This window comes from Camponotus vicinus, unplaced genomic scaffold, assembly GCF_025532165.1.
Source record: "Camponotus vicinus isolate PSW18456_S1 unplaced genomic scaffold, iyCamVici1.0 SCAF_1, whole genome shotgun sequence".
NCBI classification, from domain to species: Eukaryota; Metazoa; Arthropoda; class Insecta; order Hymenoptera; family Formicidae; genus Camponotus; species Camponotus vicinus.
In genome coordinates this window covers 12,402,379-12,420,515 of record NW_028141945.1, presented here as the reverse complement: position 1 = coordinate 12,420,515, position 18,137 = coordinate 12,402,379, and the positions used below count along the sequence as shown (strand labels likewise).

Genomic DNA, 18,137 nt, shown 5'->3' with positions numbered 1-18,137 from the left:
CTGCGACGCGAATGGTATGCGGATAATGAGTCGTCGTACGAGCAATGTATATAATATGCTATGCTAAATACTTGATGGTGCTGGCACATATTCTTCTCTTCCTCCATCTTGGCCAGAACGCATTCCAAGTCGGCGTACACGATGAATGGAAGCTGCTCTTTCCTGTTGTAATTGTTGAACGATAACCACTTGTCCTTATCGCTCGGTAACCGGATAGCGCAGTCGTTCATCTTTCCACAGTCGACAGTATGCGACTGCAACTTGTCGTCCGAATCAAAGTAATGCATGCATCTATAAAAGAAAATAAAAATTTTTAAAAAATTAAAGATTTATATACAATTTGTTACATAACTTATAATTATTTAAATTATACATACCGATCGCAGATATATTTCTTATGGTCCTTTTTGCTCAATTGCGAGCTCACGAGCCGGGATAAGTTCTTGATCCATGCGAAATGTCCGACATTGTTGCCGTCTTCCACGTACAACAAGTTGACATGCTTATCCCGCTTCTGCTCCGTCAGTCGTAGCGGAACAATGTTCTCGCTTTCGATGCTGTAGACGTTGATCGAAATATCGTTGACAAGTTCAAATTTTTTAATCTGATTGACAGTCACTGGAAACTCAATGTCCCGGAGATTCAGCACTGTCGCGTAATGCGGGTACGATGATTCCCGTTCCGCCTTTCTTTCTGCGGGATATAGAGCGGCGACCACTACTCATGCGAAACACGCATTGTCTTTTGATTGTACGTTAATCACCGCTCTCTTCATCATAATCTCCCGCGACAATTTTATATGACATCCCGCGCGCATAGGATTATATTTGTTTACATTAACTGTCAAATTTAATATTCGCGACAATGCCCATCCGCTATCGCGTTCTTGAAACTCTTCCAGCGATGCTAGGGTGGGTTCGATAACGCGCCGTTCATACCACTCGCGTAAATCGGACGTGCAAAAGAGTTCACAGTTTCTCGTATTAATACTTTTGTTAGCGCGTTTATCTCCGGCCACGAACTCGCCGTTGAATATGGTGTTCACTTTTACACAATTGTGTTTCTTCATAATAAATGGAAATTCGAGTAAAGGCATTAAGAGCTTAGTAATAGAACAAATCATCACGAACAAATTATATATTAATCATCGATAACTACATCAATTAATCTAGAAATTAATAAAGCTATAACGGTAAATACATGACACGTATATATAAAATAATAAATTAATTAAAAATATAAATATGAAAATAAAAAATGATGATATCAAGTGCGGACGTTTCGGCTTGTTTTCAAGCCATCTTCAGTGCAATAATATTGTTAAATTTAAGTTAAATTAAAGGCGAACGATTCGCAATAAGGTTATATGGAGCAGGTACTTAAAGATTAGTGAAATTTCCTCAATCTGTGTGAAACAATCGAAGGTGTTGTAGCCATTAGGTGGTACATCACTAGTTGATGATATAGGACGACTACAAATATAACGTATCGATGTTAGATCCATGATGTTGAAGTTCACTCAGGTTATGTAATGCATTCTCGTTAAAATCTAGTAGATGAGGAATTCATAGTAAAAATCAACTATTAGGAACTCTCGAATGTGAAATAATTGTGTCAAGATTATCAATGTATATATGAATTTTAAATATGTTGAAATAATTTAATGCGTGTCACCTAAAGTACTAATTAAACTGTATAAAATAATTTCCGTTTGATAGAAATAATTTTGAATGTAATAATGTCACAATTAAATACCTTACATAGTCCTGAGTGAAAGTTGAAAATTATGTCGTTATGCTTAAAATTCAATCTGCGTATAATCTGTTGTCACAACAACGGTCGAACATTTAGTGACGAAGTATAGGATGTTACAATATATTCATTTGTTTCTATGTATGACTTTCAAATTTTTAGTAGTTTATTTATCAAATCGTTATAAATAACCGGTAAGCATTCGGTGTCTGTCTGTAGGTTCAAGCTGTTTCTTTGTCTTTTGATGAAAAACATTTCAGAAATTAGTCTTTTGTTGTAACAAGTTTCTTTATCTAAAATTTTTACGTCATTCCATTTGAAATCATGATTATAATTTAACCTATGTTCTGTGATAACTGAACGTCTACTGGTATTGCTATTTATGTTTTTTCTGTGTTCATTAACTCTTGTAATTAATTTTCTACCAGTCTGTCCGACGTACGATGCATCACAATCTTCGCAATCAATCTTATATATTAAATTCGTATTAGATTGTTTAGGGATGGTGTCCTTATGTGCTTTAACAATCGAATCCAGTTTGTTGAGGCTGAAGTAAGATAGCCTTGTGTTCGCATCTCCCAGAATGTTACCCAGTTTACTTGTTAAACGCGGCAAATAAGGGACCGTAAAATACGAAACAGGCTCACTCTCACCATGCAAGTCAATGGTAGAATTGTTAACAATCTCTAAATTATTTTTGGTATTATTAGATTTATGGAAAATGGATAAATAAGAGAGTCTCTGGTTAATTGTGTCAAATATAAACTTTAGAGGGTAGCCATTATTAATTAAGGTGTTAATGATTAAAATTATATTTTTCTGATGAAATTTCGGATGTGATAAAGTATATTTCTTCATAATGTTCTTCACATGTTCTATCACAATGTCTTTGGCGTCCTCGAGAAATTGGCGAGGTTCGATGTGATTATAGTTTATCATCGCACCAGTCAATACACGATTGTCAAACGCCGTATTAATCTCGCGCCACACAAGTTCATTTTGATGCGCGCTACATCCGGCATCCGCGTTATTGTCGCCACTGTAATTACCACCACTGGGCATAAACTGTCTCTGCAATCGAGTCTTTGCACCTTCGAGTCGCGCGATCCAAGCAATTCAGCGATTGTCGATTCCCGATCGATAATCGTGGTCGTTTGATCCGACTTTGCTCTTCCAGTGACTCGATGTGCTCGTTGCATCGTTGTAGCCATACAAAATATTCGCCCAAGGTGGCAATTTGGTTGGATCGCTCCACCAGGTCGCGTTCAGTCTGTTCGATGTTTTCCATTTTTTTTTCCTGTCTTTTTTTCACACTTTTAACACACAGTTTTCTATGGAGCACTTGCACACATACATTGCATAATCGTGCAAAAATCTTTCTAACAGAACATCGCTATACTCTGACAACCGATGTGTCGATGCGCGTTCAAATCACGTATTGTGACTTGATGCGCTTCAATCCTCCCTGTATTTCGTCTAAACCTGTTTTTATCTTTGTGTAAAATAAATAAGTATGGTGTATCATAATAATCATTTATTTACATCTCAGAAAGAATTCGTTCTCTCTCACACGCGCGGCAAGGGCACAAACCAGCCGAATATCGGCGCTGATATGTTGCAATTCTTCCTAGAAAAAATATGGAAAATAATTCTGGGTCGGCCCTAATATCCAATCCTCTTCAAATACCGCTGTTTACCAGCCGGACATCGGTTTATGATTGTTTATACTTGCGATAAAAAAAAACATCCAACAAGTCCCCAAGCGTCCCCTATCCCGCGCCTCCGTACTATGATTTGATATGTTTCAATCCTCCTCCTTATATATTTCGTCTAATCCTTTCTCATCTTTTGAATGTGGGAAGCGAAGGTACAAAGCAGTCGAACATCGGCAAAAAAAAAAAAGGAGGGATCCTAAGATCCAATCCTCTTCAAAGGAATACTGGTGTTTATATTGTTTATGTTAAAAATATATATAATGAAGAGGAGTCTGCTGCACTAGAGTGTCATTTCTTTCGTTGCTCTTCTGTGTTTCGGTGGTCTTGTGCAATGGCTGAAGAAAACGTAATTATCATCGACGATGATACGGTGGCTGAAGAAAACGTAATTATCATCGACGATGATACGGTGGCTGAAGAAAACGTAATTATCATCGACGATGATACGGTGGCTGAAGAAAACGTAATTATCATCGACAATGATACGGTGGCTGAAGAAAACGTAATTATCATCGACGACGATACGGATGATGATTACGATTATTGGATGGATCCAGTTGTGGCGGAGAGAATGGAGATAGAGAGAGAGGAGAGAGAGAAGAGAGAGATGGAAGATGATGGGTCTGATATAGAAATAGAACCTTTGGAGAAGGACAGTGATTACGATAGTGACAATAGTGACGATATTCATGATGAACTGTTACAAAAGAAACAGCGAAATTTAAGCATACCTGAAATAATAACATTAAACGAAGCAACAAAGATATGTTGCATTTCATATTACTATATGGAAAATGGATCGAAATATTGTACCGAATGCTTTCTTAGACTATCGTATCAGTTTGAAGAAACTAGTTCTGTTCGAGAACATAGAACCATAGCTTGTGTCTATATGGATAATATGTCATGCAAAGAGTGCAAAAAATGTTTGAATCAAATATTGCCCTGCAACATGTGCCCTATTTGCACAAATTAAAATAGATAAGTCATGGATAACATTGTAAGTATCTTTTAATTTATTATATATCAAAAGTATCTTAAAATAAATTATTAAATAATTTAAACTAATGAAATGCATATGTTTTCTTCTGTTTTCAGAAACGGCTTCCCCAACATAGCCCGACAGCCTATTTTATATATTATTATTTTTCTTTTATATTGTATACTTTATTTATTAAACTCACACATTTAAATAAATTATATATTTTTAATTGTAACAAAAAAAAATTGCAATTATTTACACGCCTTTCCCTTGCGCTCCAATCCTTTGCGTGCTCTCGCATTAATTATAAGTCTCGCTATCGTTCTCTCTCGTACGCGTTCTTTTCGCACTCTTATCGTTCTCTCTCACACGCGCGGCAAGGGCATAAAGCAGTCGAACATCGATATCATAAACAGAAAACATAAAAAAAAAGAAGGTTCCAAGATCCATTTCTCTTCATAGGAATACTGTTCATATTGTTTATACCGAGCGTAGAAAAAGACCATGAAAGGATCACTAATGGTTAATATATACAGTGGGTGTAAAAAATATTCGTACACTAGTGTAACCCTTCGAGTTTTGAGACCTTTATAATTCCTACAGCAGAGAGTAACAATCGATTTCAATCTGAGTCGTGTATTGTCCGAGAGGAGAGCGTCAGCGAGTTTTACCGTGGTATTTCTTTTTCCGTGTGTGCGATTATTTCTTACGCTGCATAAAATGGATTGTATTATTAATTATTCGTTTTGGAAGAGGAGTTTCCTCTTCCAAAACGATAGACCTCTTATTTTTTGTAATATTAAAAGTGGCATTCGTCTGGAAGGTAGGTAGTGTTTTTGTGAAAAAAAAATTGTGCGTATGTGTATGTGTATTTTTAATATATTATTTTTTAGTTCCTCGATGATGTCGAAATTCCTGGTTTTATGAATATCGAGCATCGACGCAGCGTGCGGGCGGAGCGGTGGAACACGCGACATGATCTCGCGGAGGAATGGGGTGACACCCCGGAAAGTCGTCAAGTAACGATGTAAATGGATGGAAATATCTTGACATCTTTAACCTGCGGCTGCTCTTCGGGATGGAGTCCCTATTTGATGAAATATGTGAGCTATCGATTATGAGATATGAAGAGGAAAGAATACAGCAATGGCAAAGAATAGAAGAGGAAGAAAGAAGACGGTTACAGGAATACTGGCAGCGCTTTGCAGCTCCAGGGAGCTAAGGTACATATTTCTTTTTAAAATTTTTGTTATTAATTATTAAGATTAAATTAGTTTTTTTATTTTTAATTAAGATAAAATTAATGTAGCGTTTTTCCTGTTTCAGGAGCTGCCTCCCCCTTACAGCCCGGCGCACCGTCCGCATTATTTTATATTCATCATTTTTTTTATTTCTATATTTTATTAATTTTTAAATTTTATATAATTTTAATATTAAGTACACACACACACACACACACAAAATTTGTAATACTCATACACATTTTTTAAATAAATTTATATTTCAAAAAGAAAAATGTATAATTATTTACGCACCTCTCCCTTGCACTACCCTTTTCCCATTCTTTGCGCTAATTATAAGTCTCGCTATCGTTCTCTCTCTTTTGCACGCGATATTATCGTTCTCTCTCACACGCGCGGCAAGGGTACAAAGCAGCCGAACATCGGCGCTGATACGTTGCAATTCTTCCTAGAAAAAATATGGAAAATAATTCTGGCCCTAATATCCAATCCTCATCAAATACCGCTGTTTATCAACCGGACATCGGTTTATGATTGTTTATACTTGTCATAAAACATCCAACGCGTCCCCCGCCCCGCCCCGCCCCGCAGCCCCCGCGCCGACGAAATCCCCTCCGTCCCGCGTGACGTCATTCCCCCGCGCCACCGAAAACGCCCTCCATCCTGCGTGACGTCATTCCCCCGCGCCGCTGAGATCCCCTCGCGCCTCACCCCCCCCTGAGAGGACCTGTTAGAACCGGCCTAGACTCTCTACTCATATCGAGCTTCAATATAAATTTGAATTTTATTATGTATTATTGTTTTATCTATATTTTCTCCAATAATTACAGATGTAGCATCATAATCCTTATATATATATATTTATACAAATATTTTGCAAATCGTATACTCAAAACTATTTCAATACATTAATATGATTATTAAATAAAAGTAAGGGTGTTGGATTAAATGAAACAACATATTCATTATCAACAACATATCGTCTAGGTCTTTCATACAGCAATCCATTATTTCTTCGACGATATTGTGGATAATCTTCATCCATAGTCGTTTCAGGTCGAAATGGTTTTGAAAAGTGTTTCGAACAATTTGTTACGTCCAAACACAAAGAAGGATGGGCGTAACAATAATATTTTTCCGAAGTCATAAAAGGTGAATGATTCGAGTCGAACAAACTTTAAGGCCCAAAAACAGATAAACGACTCTCTTTGAGTCGCTATTACTCTGTTTCGAATGTTCGTTCGGTGATCCCCTTTTCAGTAAAGGAATTTAATCCCTTTTACGCGGGAGGTTTTAAATTTATTCATAAAAGCAATTGATTAAATTCAAACATAAAAGGTAATAATATAATTTATTTTTATAAGTTAATTTTATAATATAATTTTATAATATAATTTTATAATATAATTTTATAATATATAATTTTATAATATAATTTTATAATTACCCACACAGCACATGTAAATTCCGAGAATGTTCTGAGAATATCACAAAAGTATATTGCGTATGTTCTAGGAACATTCGAAATACATACTGCGATATACTGAGTATGTACTAAGAATGCTACTATGTCCGATTTTTCCTGCTTCTCAGTACATACTGAAAATATCTTTTAGTATATAATAAGTATATCTATAGAATGTCTTGAGTATGACATTGGTATATACATATATGTACTAATAATGTACTAATAATATACTCAAGACATTCTATAGATTAACTTATATTTTCTATATTTTATATATAAATATAAATGATATATGTTACCGTAAACACCCCATATCCGTTTTTTCATATACTTACTAGTAAAAATATGCAAATTTTGACTACTAAGTATACGGAAAAACAGATTTCGAGTGTTTACGGTACATATATATATAATCCATTTATATTTATACTATAAATGGATTATTGGTGTAAAATATTAACATTTTGTTCACATATAAAATCTTTTTATTCAAATTTCTTAAATATATGTTATAATTGCACATATATTATTTGAACATATAATTGCACTTTTATATTTTTTTATATAAACATTTTACTTATTATTATTTATTATAAAATTTTATTCTTTTATATATTTATAATATACTTTATATATATGAAACACTTTAACACATACTATTAAACATTTACATAAACATGACATTTTTATAGTTTATATGTTTAGCTATATTATATATATATTTAAACTCTAAAAATCTCGTCGGTGCGGACTCTGTCATTTAAAAATTGACAGTCCCAGCACCCACCGGCGAGATTTTCATAGAATTCTTCTTAATGAATATAAAAGAGTTTACATACATTATAACATTCACTAAAAAAATTTTAGTACTGATAAAACAAAAGAAAACTTAGGACAAAATTGTGTGTGAGTTTTGAAAAATGAATAAATCTAAAGAATAGCTACTTAAAATAAAGGACGGATAATCACCGTAATTATAAACGTTGTCAACAATAACTCAAAACAAATTATAAATTATAAAGATTCAAGAAAAGACTGAAGAAAAATTCAACGAAGTACTATTTTAGTCCTTTTCACTATTCAATGTTTGTCTCTGCATACGCTCTTTGGCATGAGCCAACCATATTTTTATTGGAGCTGAAATCTGTTCGTCTGTAGCATTGATGTGCAATTTTCTTACTGCACCTGGAAAAGTTTTTAAAATTGTTTATGAATTATTGATAAATAAAATTTCTTTAATTTTTTTAAAATTTCAAGTTAAATATTGAAAAAAAAATTTCGACCTCATTTCTACAATATATGTATACAGATGAGCGTTTAAAACTATAAACATATAAAACAATTGGAACATTTCTAAGTAATTTAATAAATAAATTTTAGTTATTTTTAAATTCATTTTGCCTCTAACATTAGCATTAATTAGTACTTTCCAGTTAAATTATATATACATAATTATATATTTGATACGTAAACATTTTTGTAAAATATAAAATAATTTAGTGTAGTAGTGAATTTAAATAAGACTTTAGTAATTTTAAATCGTTTTACAAGTAATTGCAATAACAGCTAGTTTACTTACACTAAAAAATATCATTAAATCTTACTTGATTTGTTGTGATTTGTTGAGTCCGCAGTTTATATTTCCTTGTTTTAAATATATATTGTAAATATCCCACGTATATATATGTATATAATTTTTCTTATTTCCCAGAAAGTATTAGATCACGAAGTTGATAATAATGTTCTTTTTGTGCAAACGCTGTAACATATAATAATAATTTCACATAAGAATACATTTAATATCTAACATATATTTAATAAGCTCTATGTTGTTACTGCAATTAACTTTTAAAATCATTTTAAAAATTAATTGCAGTAATAACTTAGCTCTTACTTAATCGCACACTATATAATTAAAATATGTTATAAAACTCACTTGATTTTTGCGAATCCAGAGTTTTACTTTTATTTTTTACATATCCCATCTATATATATATATGTGTGTATGCGGAGATACTTTTTCTTTAGAAAGATTCTGCAGAGATCACAAAATGATAATTGATATAATATACGACAATTGATAATGACATCCTTTTTTGTGCAAATGCTGTAACATAATAATAAGAATTTCACATAAAAATACATATTTTTGATACATTATAATATTCGATTGTGAGGTTATAATTTGCATTAATGAGGTTAATTTGTGTGTTTATAATTATGAAGTATTAATAAATCATTGAATAGCTTTTATAAAATACCCTTTTTACATTTAATTTATTTGAAAATAAAAAGGATTACCTGCGATTAATCACAATCGTAATATAATTGCACCAGATTGCACATAGCACTTGCACGTGGTCAGTGAAGAAGAAGAAGGAAAAGACAAATGACGGCAATAGCGGAAATTACGTATCCAAAATGGCATACATATCCGGTCATAAGTAAAAATGCACGTAATTTAATAGTATATTATGAGAATATACGAAAAATAATATACTATAAGAGATATTAAAAGTACATTCTGAGAATATACGAGAATATACGAAAAATAATATACTACACAAGATGTTCTGATAATATCCTGTGAATATACGAAAAATAATATACTACACAAGATATTATAGAGATGTTCTCAGTATATTACGTACAGTACGTACATTCACAGAATGAATATAGAATATTCGTACGATATCATGTGCTGTGTGGGTAATAGCGCTATATCAAGTGTAATGAGAGTGAATGTGGATGTATGCGTGTTTTCTCGCGGGTGTTACATAAGTACGGAGGTCGTCAGTCAAACAGATTAAAGGATGATGCTATTTTTATCTTTATACTCGACTGGAGCTTACAATTTATTCATGTACTGCCTATTTGAGGCATAAAGCAAGAATTTAATTCTAAATAAATTACATCTCCAGTTTTACAAGTTACATTTACTTTTATCATTTACTTTATTATTAATTTAATGTAATTTAATTAGTCCTTCGCTATATATGAGATATAACTACGATATAACATATATTACATTAACATATATTACGATATAACATATGACATATATGTCATTTTAGAAGAAAATTGTAATTAACTTGCCGATAATATTCTTATTTAGCACTTGTAATAATCAATTTTGTTGCATTTATATAATATTAATAAAAGTAAGCGCAAATCTTGTGCAGTTTCTGCTGTCAATTTGCCATCAGGTTGCATGCGCAGATTCTGCTCGATTTCTGCTGGCAATCTAACATCAAATTGCATCGCGCAGATCCTGCTCGGTTTCTGCCGACAGTTTGTTGACAGGTTATGTTTTACAGACTCTGTCACCAAAACAAAAGCTTAATGCGGACACAGATGGCTATGGTTCTGGTGTGGGATTTTGATCGAATTTGCTGCCAATCTGCTGCCAACCTGCTAACATTTTGCTTACTGGGTATATCAGCGCCATCGCTAAGCGCTGCGCTCGCAGGATCGCACGGATTACGTCCTCGCAATGTCGTCTGCTACGCTATCGTAAGGTGCTGACATTTTACAACTCGGCCATTCTGCAAAAGCTTCGTCTCGAAGTTCAGTTATACAGGGTGACCCATTTTAACTTAGGCAGCCAAATAACTCGAAAAATAAGCAAGATAGAGAAAAATGTTTTAGACAAAAGTTGTATGGTTTCGAGGGGGCCATAAGATGGTATCATTGGTTTGACCTTGAAGAGTCATTTGAAGGTCACGTGAAGGTCACTTCAATTTTTTTAAATGGAATACCCTATATATTTTTGTACATTCTTGTAGCTTATTTCGAGAGCTTTCCAAGACACAATAATTAAGTACCTTTCCGTTAAGTACTTTTTGAGTTATGATGCTTGAAATAATTTCTTAATTTTACATAAACCGTAAAATATCTTGTAAAATATTCATTTTTCGATTATCTTACCTTAATACTTTTATGTACAAAATAATGAGAGGAATCAATTGGTGTAAAGAAAACACATAGTTGTTTTTAAGAAAAAATATGGAATTGTTAATTGCAAATTACATATTTTTTCTTCGAAACAACTATGTGTTTTCTTTACACCAATTGATTCCTCTCATTATTTTGTACATAAAACTATTAAGGTAAGGTAATCGAAAAATGAATATTTTACAAGATATTTTACGGTTTATGTAAAATTAAGAAATTATTTCAAGCCTCATAATTCAAAAAGTACTTAACGAAAATGTACTTAATTATAGTGTTTTGGAAAGCTCTCGAGATGAGCTACAAGAATGTACAAAAATATATAGGATGTTCCATTTAAAAAAATTGAAGTGACCTTCACGTGACCTTCAAATGACTCTTCAAGGTCAAACCAATGATACCATCTTATGGCCCCCTCGAAACCATACAACTTTTGTCTAAAACATTTTTCTCTATCTTGCTTATTTTTCGAGTTATTTGGCTGCCTAAGTTAAAATGGGTCACCCTGTATATATTCATTTTTTTTCGGCCGGAATTAACTGAAAAACTAAACTAAAGTTTATTACATTCGAATTCAGTCGTCGTAAACAGTGTAAATTATCACAGACATTTACTTAATCACAGGTAAGTATCACACATATATTGTACATAAATTTCCTATAGACTATACATATATAAATTTATTATTTTTTCCTATTATTTGATTGCACAAATTATTTAATAGGTTTAACCCAATACTTGAGGCGATCTGAAGATAGAATTGTATCCATTGGACGAGAAGTCAAATTAAAACCAGGTATGTCAGTTATCACGTACCGATTATTACCAAGAATATTTTTTAATTACATAAGGACCTTTATAATTTGGCTCAAGTTTCGAATTAACGCCTGGCTTAGAACGTGTATCTCGTACCAACACATACTCGCCTTCTTTGTACAATGTCGGTTTTTTACTATGAGAATCTCTATAAATTTTGGCGTAATAAATCGGATGCCTGTTTGGCTAAATCTCGCTTTTTCGCACGCTCGATATCTAAATCTAAATCACTGTTTGCAAAATAGTTAACGAATTCTGAGAAGGGAAAATCATCATTTTTTCCTTCATATTCCAGCATTAATTTTGAGGGACTAGATTTTATCGCAGAATGATGTGTATTATTTACCGCATATTGCATTTTGCCTAATTTATTTTGCCATTCGTCTGGCGTTGATGCTATTTTAGTTAATGAGCTTTTTATATATCGATTTATTCGTTCAACTAACCCATTTGCCCATGATGCCGCCACCGCTACTTTCCGATGCTTGATAGATAAATTTTCAACGAAATCTGAAAATTCTTTGGCTGTAAAGGCAGTACCTCGATCAGAAACAATTTCTTTAGGCTTTCCAAATACGTCAAAAATCGGTTTTAAATGAGCTATTGTTTCTTTCGCGCTTGTCGTTTTTGTAGCGCATAGCCAAGTAAATCTAGTATAGGCGTCAACCATTACAAGAATATATTTATGTTTCGATTCTGTTTCCTGTAACGGCCCAAAATGATCTATATGAATTATTTCCATCGGATTATTGGCACTAGGGTATACATGAGATTCGCCTTCTAATCGGTTTAATGAACTATTAGACATTATGCAAGTAAAACAATTTTCAATGTAGTCTGCTATTCGTTTACGCATACTAGGAAATCAATAATGTTGACCTATTCCTTGAACCGTTTTTTCGAACCCACAATGAGCCATATTATCATGATATGCACGTAAAATGCTATTAACCATTGAATCTGGTAATACAAATTTTTTATTATTGCCGTCTTTCCGATAAACTAAACCGTTTATTAATGCAAATTTTCCATCATCTTTGAATTCTAACAAATTACTAATTTCTTTTATTCTCGGATCGTTTAATTGTCTGAATTCCATCTCCCTTTCGAGTGGAAGTTCGTTTACATAAGCTACGCTTCGACTTAACGCATCTACATGAAACACGCGCGTTCCCGGACGATGAATTACTTTAAACGTATAATTTTGTAATGCAAGAGTCCATCTAGCAATTCGCGGATTTAAATTCGCTTTATTTAGTGCGTAAACTAACGCGTTACAATCAGTTACAATAGTGAATGGAATACCGTACAAATATAAATGAAATCTTTCAACCGAACGAACCATTGCTAACATTTCAAGCTCAAAACTATGATATTTTTTCTCGGATTGATTGGTCGTTTGACTAAAATAAGCTATTGGTGACCATACACCCTCTTTTTGTTTCTGTAAAAGAATAGCGGTTGCACCGATCATAGAGCTCCAGAGTGCAATAATAATAATAAATTTAGGTGTCCTCTTTGTATGGACGATAACAAGGACGCGAATCATCGTCTGGGAAATCCAGAATGTTCTAATCCGTCCTTTAATCGGACGGGACAATAACCGTCGATAGTAAGGGTATAGTAGAGAGAGATAACCCTAATTCACGGGAACTAGAGAGGGAAAACATCGAACATTGCTCACAGAGTACTCCTGAATTAATTAATCAGGACTTAGAGAGAGAGAGGGATAACAGAATCCTCTTGATTGATCTTCCTATCCCATTCCTTTACCTACTCCTCTCTCTATTTCCTCTCTTTTTCCCTCTCCCTTATTCCTAGATTACGTTCCAAAACGTAAGTAACCGAAGGAAATTTTACTCGATGGCCGATTTGAACCAATCAGAAAGGCTTAAAAGAGTTTCGGAACGGCCATTCGAGTAAAATTTCCTCGGTTACTTACGTTTTGGAACGTAACCCTAGAGCGTAACCCCGTCATGGTGGGGGGGCGAATGAGCGTTAGTTCTTCTTTCGTCTCTGTCACTCATGGCGGGTAGGGAATTCTAGTATTGCACAGTGGCGCTAGAATTCCCTATATAGTAGTTTCGTAAACCAAAAGCCATATTTGGCCAATTTAATCGTAGAAACTTTAGTTGGATGCGCAAACGCGCAGACGGAGGCGGCTCCCCGGATGTATGCGTAAGCGGTTCCCGGGGAGCTGTCGCTGAACGTCAGGATGCCACCGGTGAGGTTTAGCGGGTAGTCAGGTCTGGGTCTGGGTGAATGCATTCAGCCTGGAGTCCCGCACTACCCGGATCTTCCTCGGAGGGGAAGGGTGTCCGTAAAGACTGGGATTCCTCAGCGATAAAAAAAGAAAAAGCTATAGCTCGGAAAAAAAGAACAGAGATATATCTTCTACTACCTGAAGTTAACCGAGCGCAGAGCGGCGTATACGGACACGACTCTTTCTTTGCGTGCCTATGTGCATCCTCTACATGTATTGGTAGAGGCAGCGTCTGAAAACTGCAATCGCTGATTCCATATACACACACTCAATTAACATACGTATTTTATTTTAACGTTACTTTTAACTTAATGACATGATAATAGTAACTCTGTAAATAGTTATACGTGATACAATTTATGAAAGGAAAAGTTATATAAAATGGGAGGGCTTCAATTGCCTACATTCCCGATTGCCAACTGCTTCGTTTGCGCACAACATTTTGCCGATAGCTTCTTTTGCCAACATTCCCGATTGCCTACATGTATTATTGCACACACGAAAAAAATAAAGAAACGAAAGTACGATTGCACACATGACATTATTGCGCACACACACATTGCACACATGACATTATTGCACACATACACATTGCACACATGACATTATTGTTTACATGCACATTGCATACATGACATTATTGCACACAAAAAATAAGAAAATCATATTAACACTTTCCACACACGACTTTATTGCACACATGAAATTATTGCACACATATAGATTGCACACATGACATTATTGCGCACATACACATTGCACACATGATATTATTGTACACATGCACATTGCACACATAATCCTAATACACATATGATATTGAACACATACAAATACATTGCACACATAAAATAAGAAAATGACTTTGCATAATTAGAATCCACGATTAAAAACAGACTGATACTGGATTGCCCACAGAATCCCATCTTAAAATCTTTAATCAATTGGATAATAGGATTTCCGTATGCGACTCACTTTCGAATTCGATGAACTTTTACAAGCATATAGTACTAAATAAAATCGAATGCTATAAGAGCGAATGTGCAGAAACGTTTATTTTTGATATTTTAATTTTAATTATCTTCTTAAATGAATAATATTTAAAATTTTCATTTAGAAAGAAATATTAGAATTCAAAAATATTTGGAGATTAGGACTATACTTTGAAATAGAAACGAATCTCGCTTCGTGTGAAAGTCAATAATCTATGTGAAATAAAACAATTATATCTCGTTTCGGACCGCAAGCACGGGGGATGTGGAGTAGACCTCGCTTCGCGTGGAAGTCGAAAACTCATGTGGAACAGAACAATCATAGACCTCACTTCGGGCCGTAAGCACGGGGGATGTGAGATAGATCTCGCTTCGCGTGGAAGTTGAAAACCCATGTGGAACAGAAGAATTATAAACCTCATTTTGGATCGCACTATATTCGGAGTGACCCACTCAGTTCTCCAAAGAATCGAGAACCTTGTGCTTACACAATCGTAAAATTCAACATAATATAAATAACATAGTATAAAAATAAAATTTGAATACCTTAAGAACAAAACGTTTCTGCCTATTCGCATTTGTGGCATTCGACTTCATTTAGTTCGTACTATATGTCTGTAAAAATTAATCAAATTCGATGGGTCGCATACGAAAATCTTGCCCAAAGCATCTAATTATAATTTTATTTTTTACATAAAATTTCGTTTCAAATTTCTCTTTCTTTTCTTTTCGTTCAGTCCAAGTAAATTTTGCAGCTACTTCGTCTGTAAACAATATTTTCATAATCCTAGTAACGGTCTTTTTCAGTATTTCGTAAGCATAAAGTGCCGATTTCTGTAAAAAAAATTTTGATAATGAATATTTATAATGAGTATACCAATTACACTTTCAAAAATAGAGAACAAATTAAATAAAAATACAAATTAAATAAATAATAATAACTTGAAATGATATAAAACTTAAAAAATGTCTAAATTTTTCTAAAAAACATACAACATTAGGTGCTTTCCATTTACATCAAAACTCAGATAAATCTCACTTCTGTCTTTCTTTAACATGAATGTTGAGATTGAAAGTGAGATTTATCTGAGTTTTGATGTAAATGGAAAGCACCTAATATATGATAATATTTTTATTTATACTTACAAGTTGTTTTTCAAATGTTTCATCATGTTTTAATTGCTATTCAATGTCTCTTACGTCATCAAGATTTTTCTCTCATAGAAAATTTTTCATATAAAATATTGTTTTCATCAGTATCATTAATCTGATTTTCCAATTGCTTAGAAAAATTATTCTGTTTTTTTTCAATAAAAATTCGCTAATATTTATCAAGCTTTTAATAACAAATGTTTTAAAATTTTCGTCTTTTGTAGAAAAAGGTAAATAATGTTTTTTTTTAATTTATAATTATATATGAAAATTAAATTTTTATTGTTATACAGGGCGATCCTGAAAAACGTTATATCTTTAAAATGACGTATTCCTGACACCATTCTAAGACAATTTTTCCTTTACCAAAATTTGATTTGAAGCGTAGTTTTTGAATTATGAGCAAAAATAGTTAGTAAATCACGCGTCGGGTACAGAAGGCAGGCAGGAGCGGCGCGGCGTGCCGCGAGCGCGGGCGCAGCTGACCGCCCGACGGGTGATTATCACCGCATGAGTCGCTAACTATTTTATCTTATAACATAAAATTATGCTTTAAATAAAATTTTGGTAAAGAAGAAAATGTCTTAGAATTACGTCAGAAATACGTGTTCCTTAAAATAACGTTATTTTAATAATGAAAAGTTGTTCCGGATCGCCGGCCGTCCGACGTTGCAATCAGCTGATTGCTACACGCGATGTGTGTATGGCGGAGTGTGAGCGTAAGAGAGAGAGAGAGAAAGAGAGAGAGAGGGAGGGTAGGAGGGACAGACATTCATACACACGCACGCACTTTTTTTCTCGCTCTCTTTCACTCTTTTACGCAACACTCATACACTCTCTCATTCAGTCTCTCACTCACACTCTCTCGGTCACTCACTCACTCACTCACCTGCTTACTCACTTGCTCACTCACCTTGTAGCAGCGTAGCGAATCTTCATGCTATGTATTGTTGTTATCTGCTGCACGGTTATGATTGCTAGAGATGCGCGACACATCGAAATTTTTTCGATTATTAGTCTCACACTCGATTGACACAATACAGATTACACGATAACGAGTTTACTGTTTATTCACTCACTATTGATTAATCGATACCAAAAATTACTTTCAAAGAAACGCGAATGCAAACAGCACATGACTCGACGCGAAGCGACGGACCGCGGAGACTGCGCGACCACAAGAGTTATGTTGCCAGAAACGCGACACGCGACATCTAACAAACGACTTGCGCGTGGCGCGTGATTGACGCGAGATAAGACGAACGATCGGCTAAAACCTTCGCATTGCGAATGCGGTAGAAAACATGAAACGTATAATGACATACTTAAAAAATTAATTATTTATTATAAATAATAACTATTTCTAATTATAATAAATAATTATTATTTTAAAAAGCATGTGTTGTACGTTATTACGTTTTCGAAATTATTGCATTCACGATGCGAAGATTTAAGTCAATCGCAAGAATAATGTAATTAAAATTACATTTGGAAAAATTTATTTTTATTCTGCTCACAATGAAATGTTCCAACGTGAAAATGTATTGGTCGCTCTGAAAAGAGCGGATTGACTAAAAAAAATTTTAAAGCAGATGCTCAAAATGCCCGCCATCCATCCTAATGCAAGCTCTCATGCGTTTTAATAAGTTTCTTTCGACGTTTTCCATTATTTCTTCGTCAATATTCCAAATAGCGAATCGTAATTTTGTCTCCAGATCTTCAATATCTTCGGGAAGCGTTTTATAAATTACTTCCTTGCAGTATCCCCATAAGAAAAAATCTAGAGGATTGAGATCCGGAGATCT

The 18,137-nt window shown here is 34.0% G+C and overlaps 2 protein-coding genes, 1 long non-coding RNA gene and 1 pseudogene across 6 annotated transcripts in view; 2 read left to right on the top strand and 2 right to left on the bottom strand.

Annotated features, from left to right (window-relative positions):
• Positions 1 to 18,137, top strand: part of LOC145975295 (glucose dehydrogenase [FAD, quinone]) — a 73,881-nt gene that overhangs the window by 40,756 nt on the left and 14,988 nt on the right. The window contains exons 1-2 of one of the 3 annotated variants that reach the window (XM_083105664.1): positions 10,236 to 10,676; positions 11,834 to 11,905. The exons of the other annotated variants lie outside the window; for them this stretch is intronic. The gene's annotated coding sequence lies outside the window, so the exon portion shown is untranslated. Of the gene's footprint in view, positions 1 to 10,235; positions 10,677 to 11,833; positions 11,906 to 18,137 lie in introns of those variants that run through there. 3 annotated transcript variants of the gene reach the window in all.
• LOC145977636 (uncharacterized) lies at positions 368 to 3,040 on the bottom strand (annotated as a pseudogene).
• Positions 2,193 to 6,204, top strand: LOC145974920 (uncharacterized). 2 transcript variants are annotated; one of them, XM_083105013.1, is made up of 3 exons: positions 2,193 to 4,467; positions 4,566 to 5,672; positions 5,776 to 6,204. In XM_083105013.1, the coding sequence occupies exon 1, from the start codon at positions 3,799 to 3,801 to the stop codon at positions 4,441 to 4,443; it is 645 nt and encodes a 214-aa protein (XP_082961139.1). In that variant the 5' UTR covers positions 2,193 to 3,798; the 3' UTR covers positions 4,444 to 4,467; positions 4,566 to 5,672; positions 5,776 to 6,204. The 2 variants fall into 2 exon arrangements, with proteins under 2 accessions (XP_082961139.1, XP_082961129.1); XM_083105003.1 differs by having other exon boundaries at positions 2,193 to 5,672.
• On the bottom strand, positions 7,621 to 9,613 carry LOC145975365 (uncharacterized). The gene is made up of 4 exons (XR_014439954.1): positions 9,460 to 9,613; positions 9,095 to 9,265; positions 8,763 to 8,917; positions 7,621 to 8,343 (listed from the first exon to the last, which is right to left on the bottom strand). It is a non-coding gene; the product is annotated as an uncharacterized LOC145975365 (long non-coding RNA).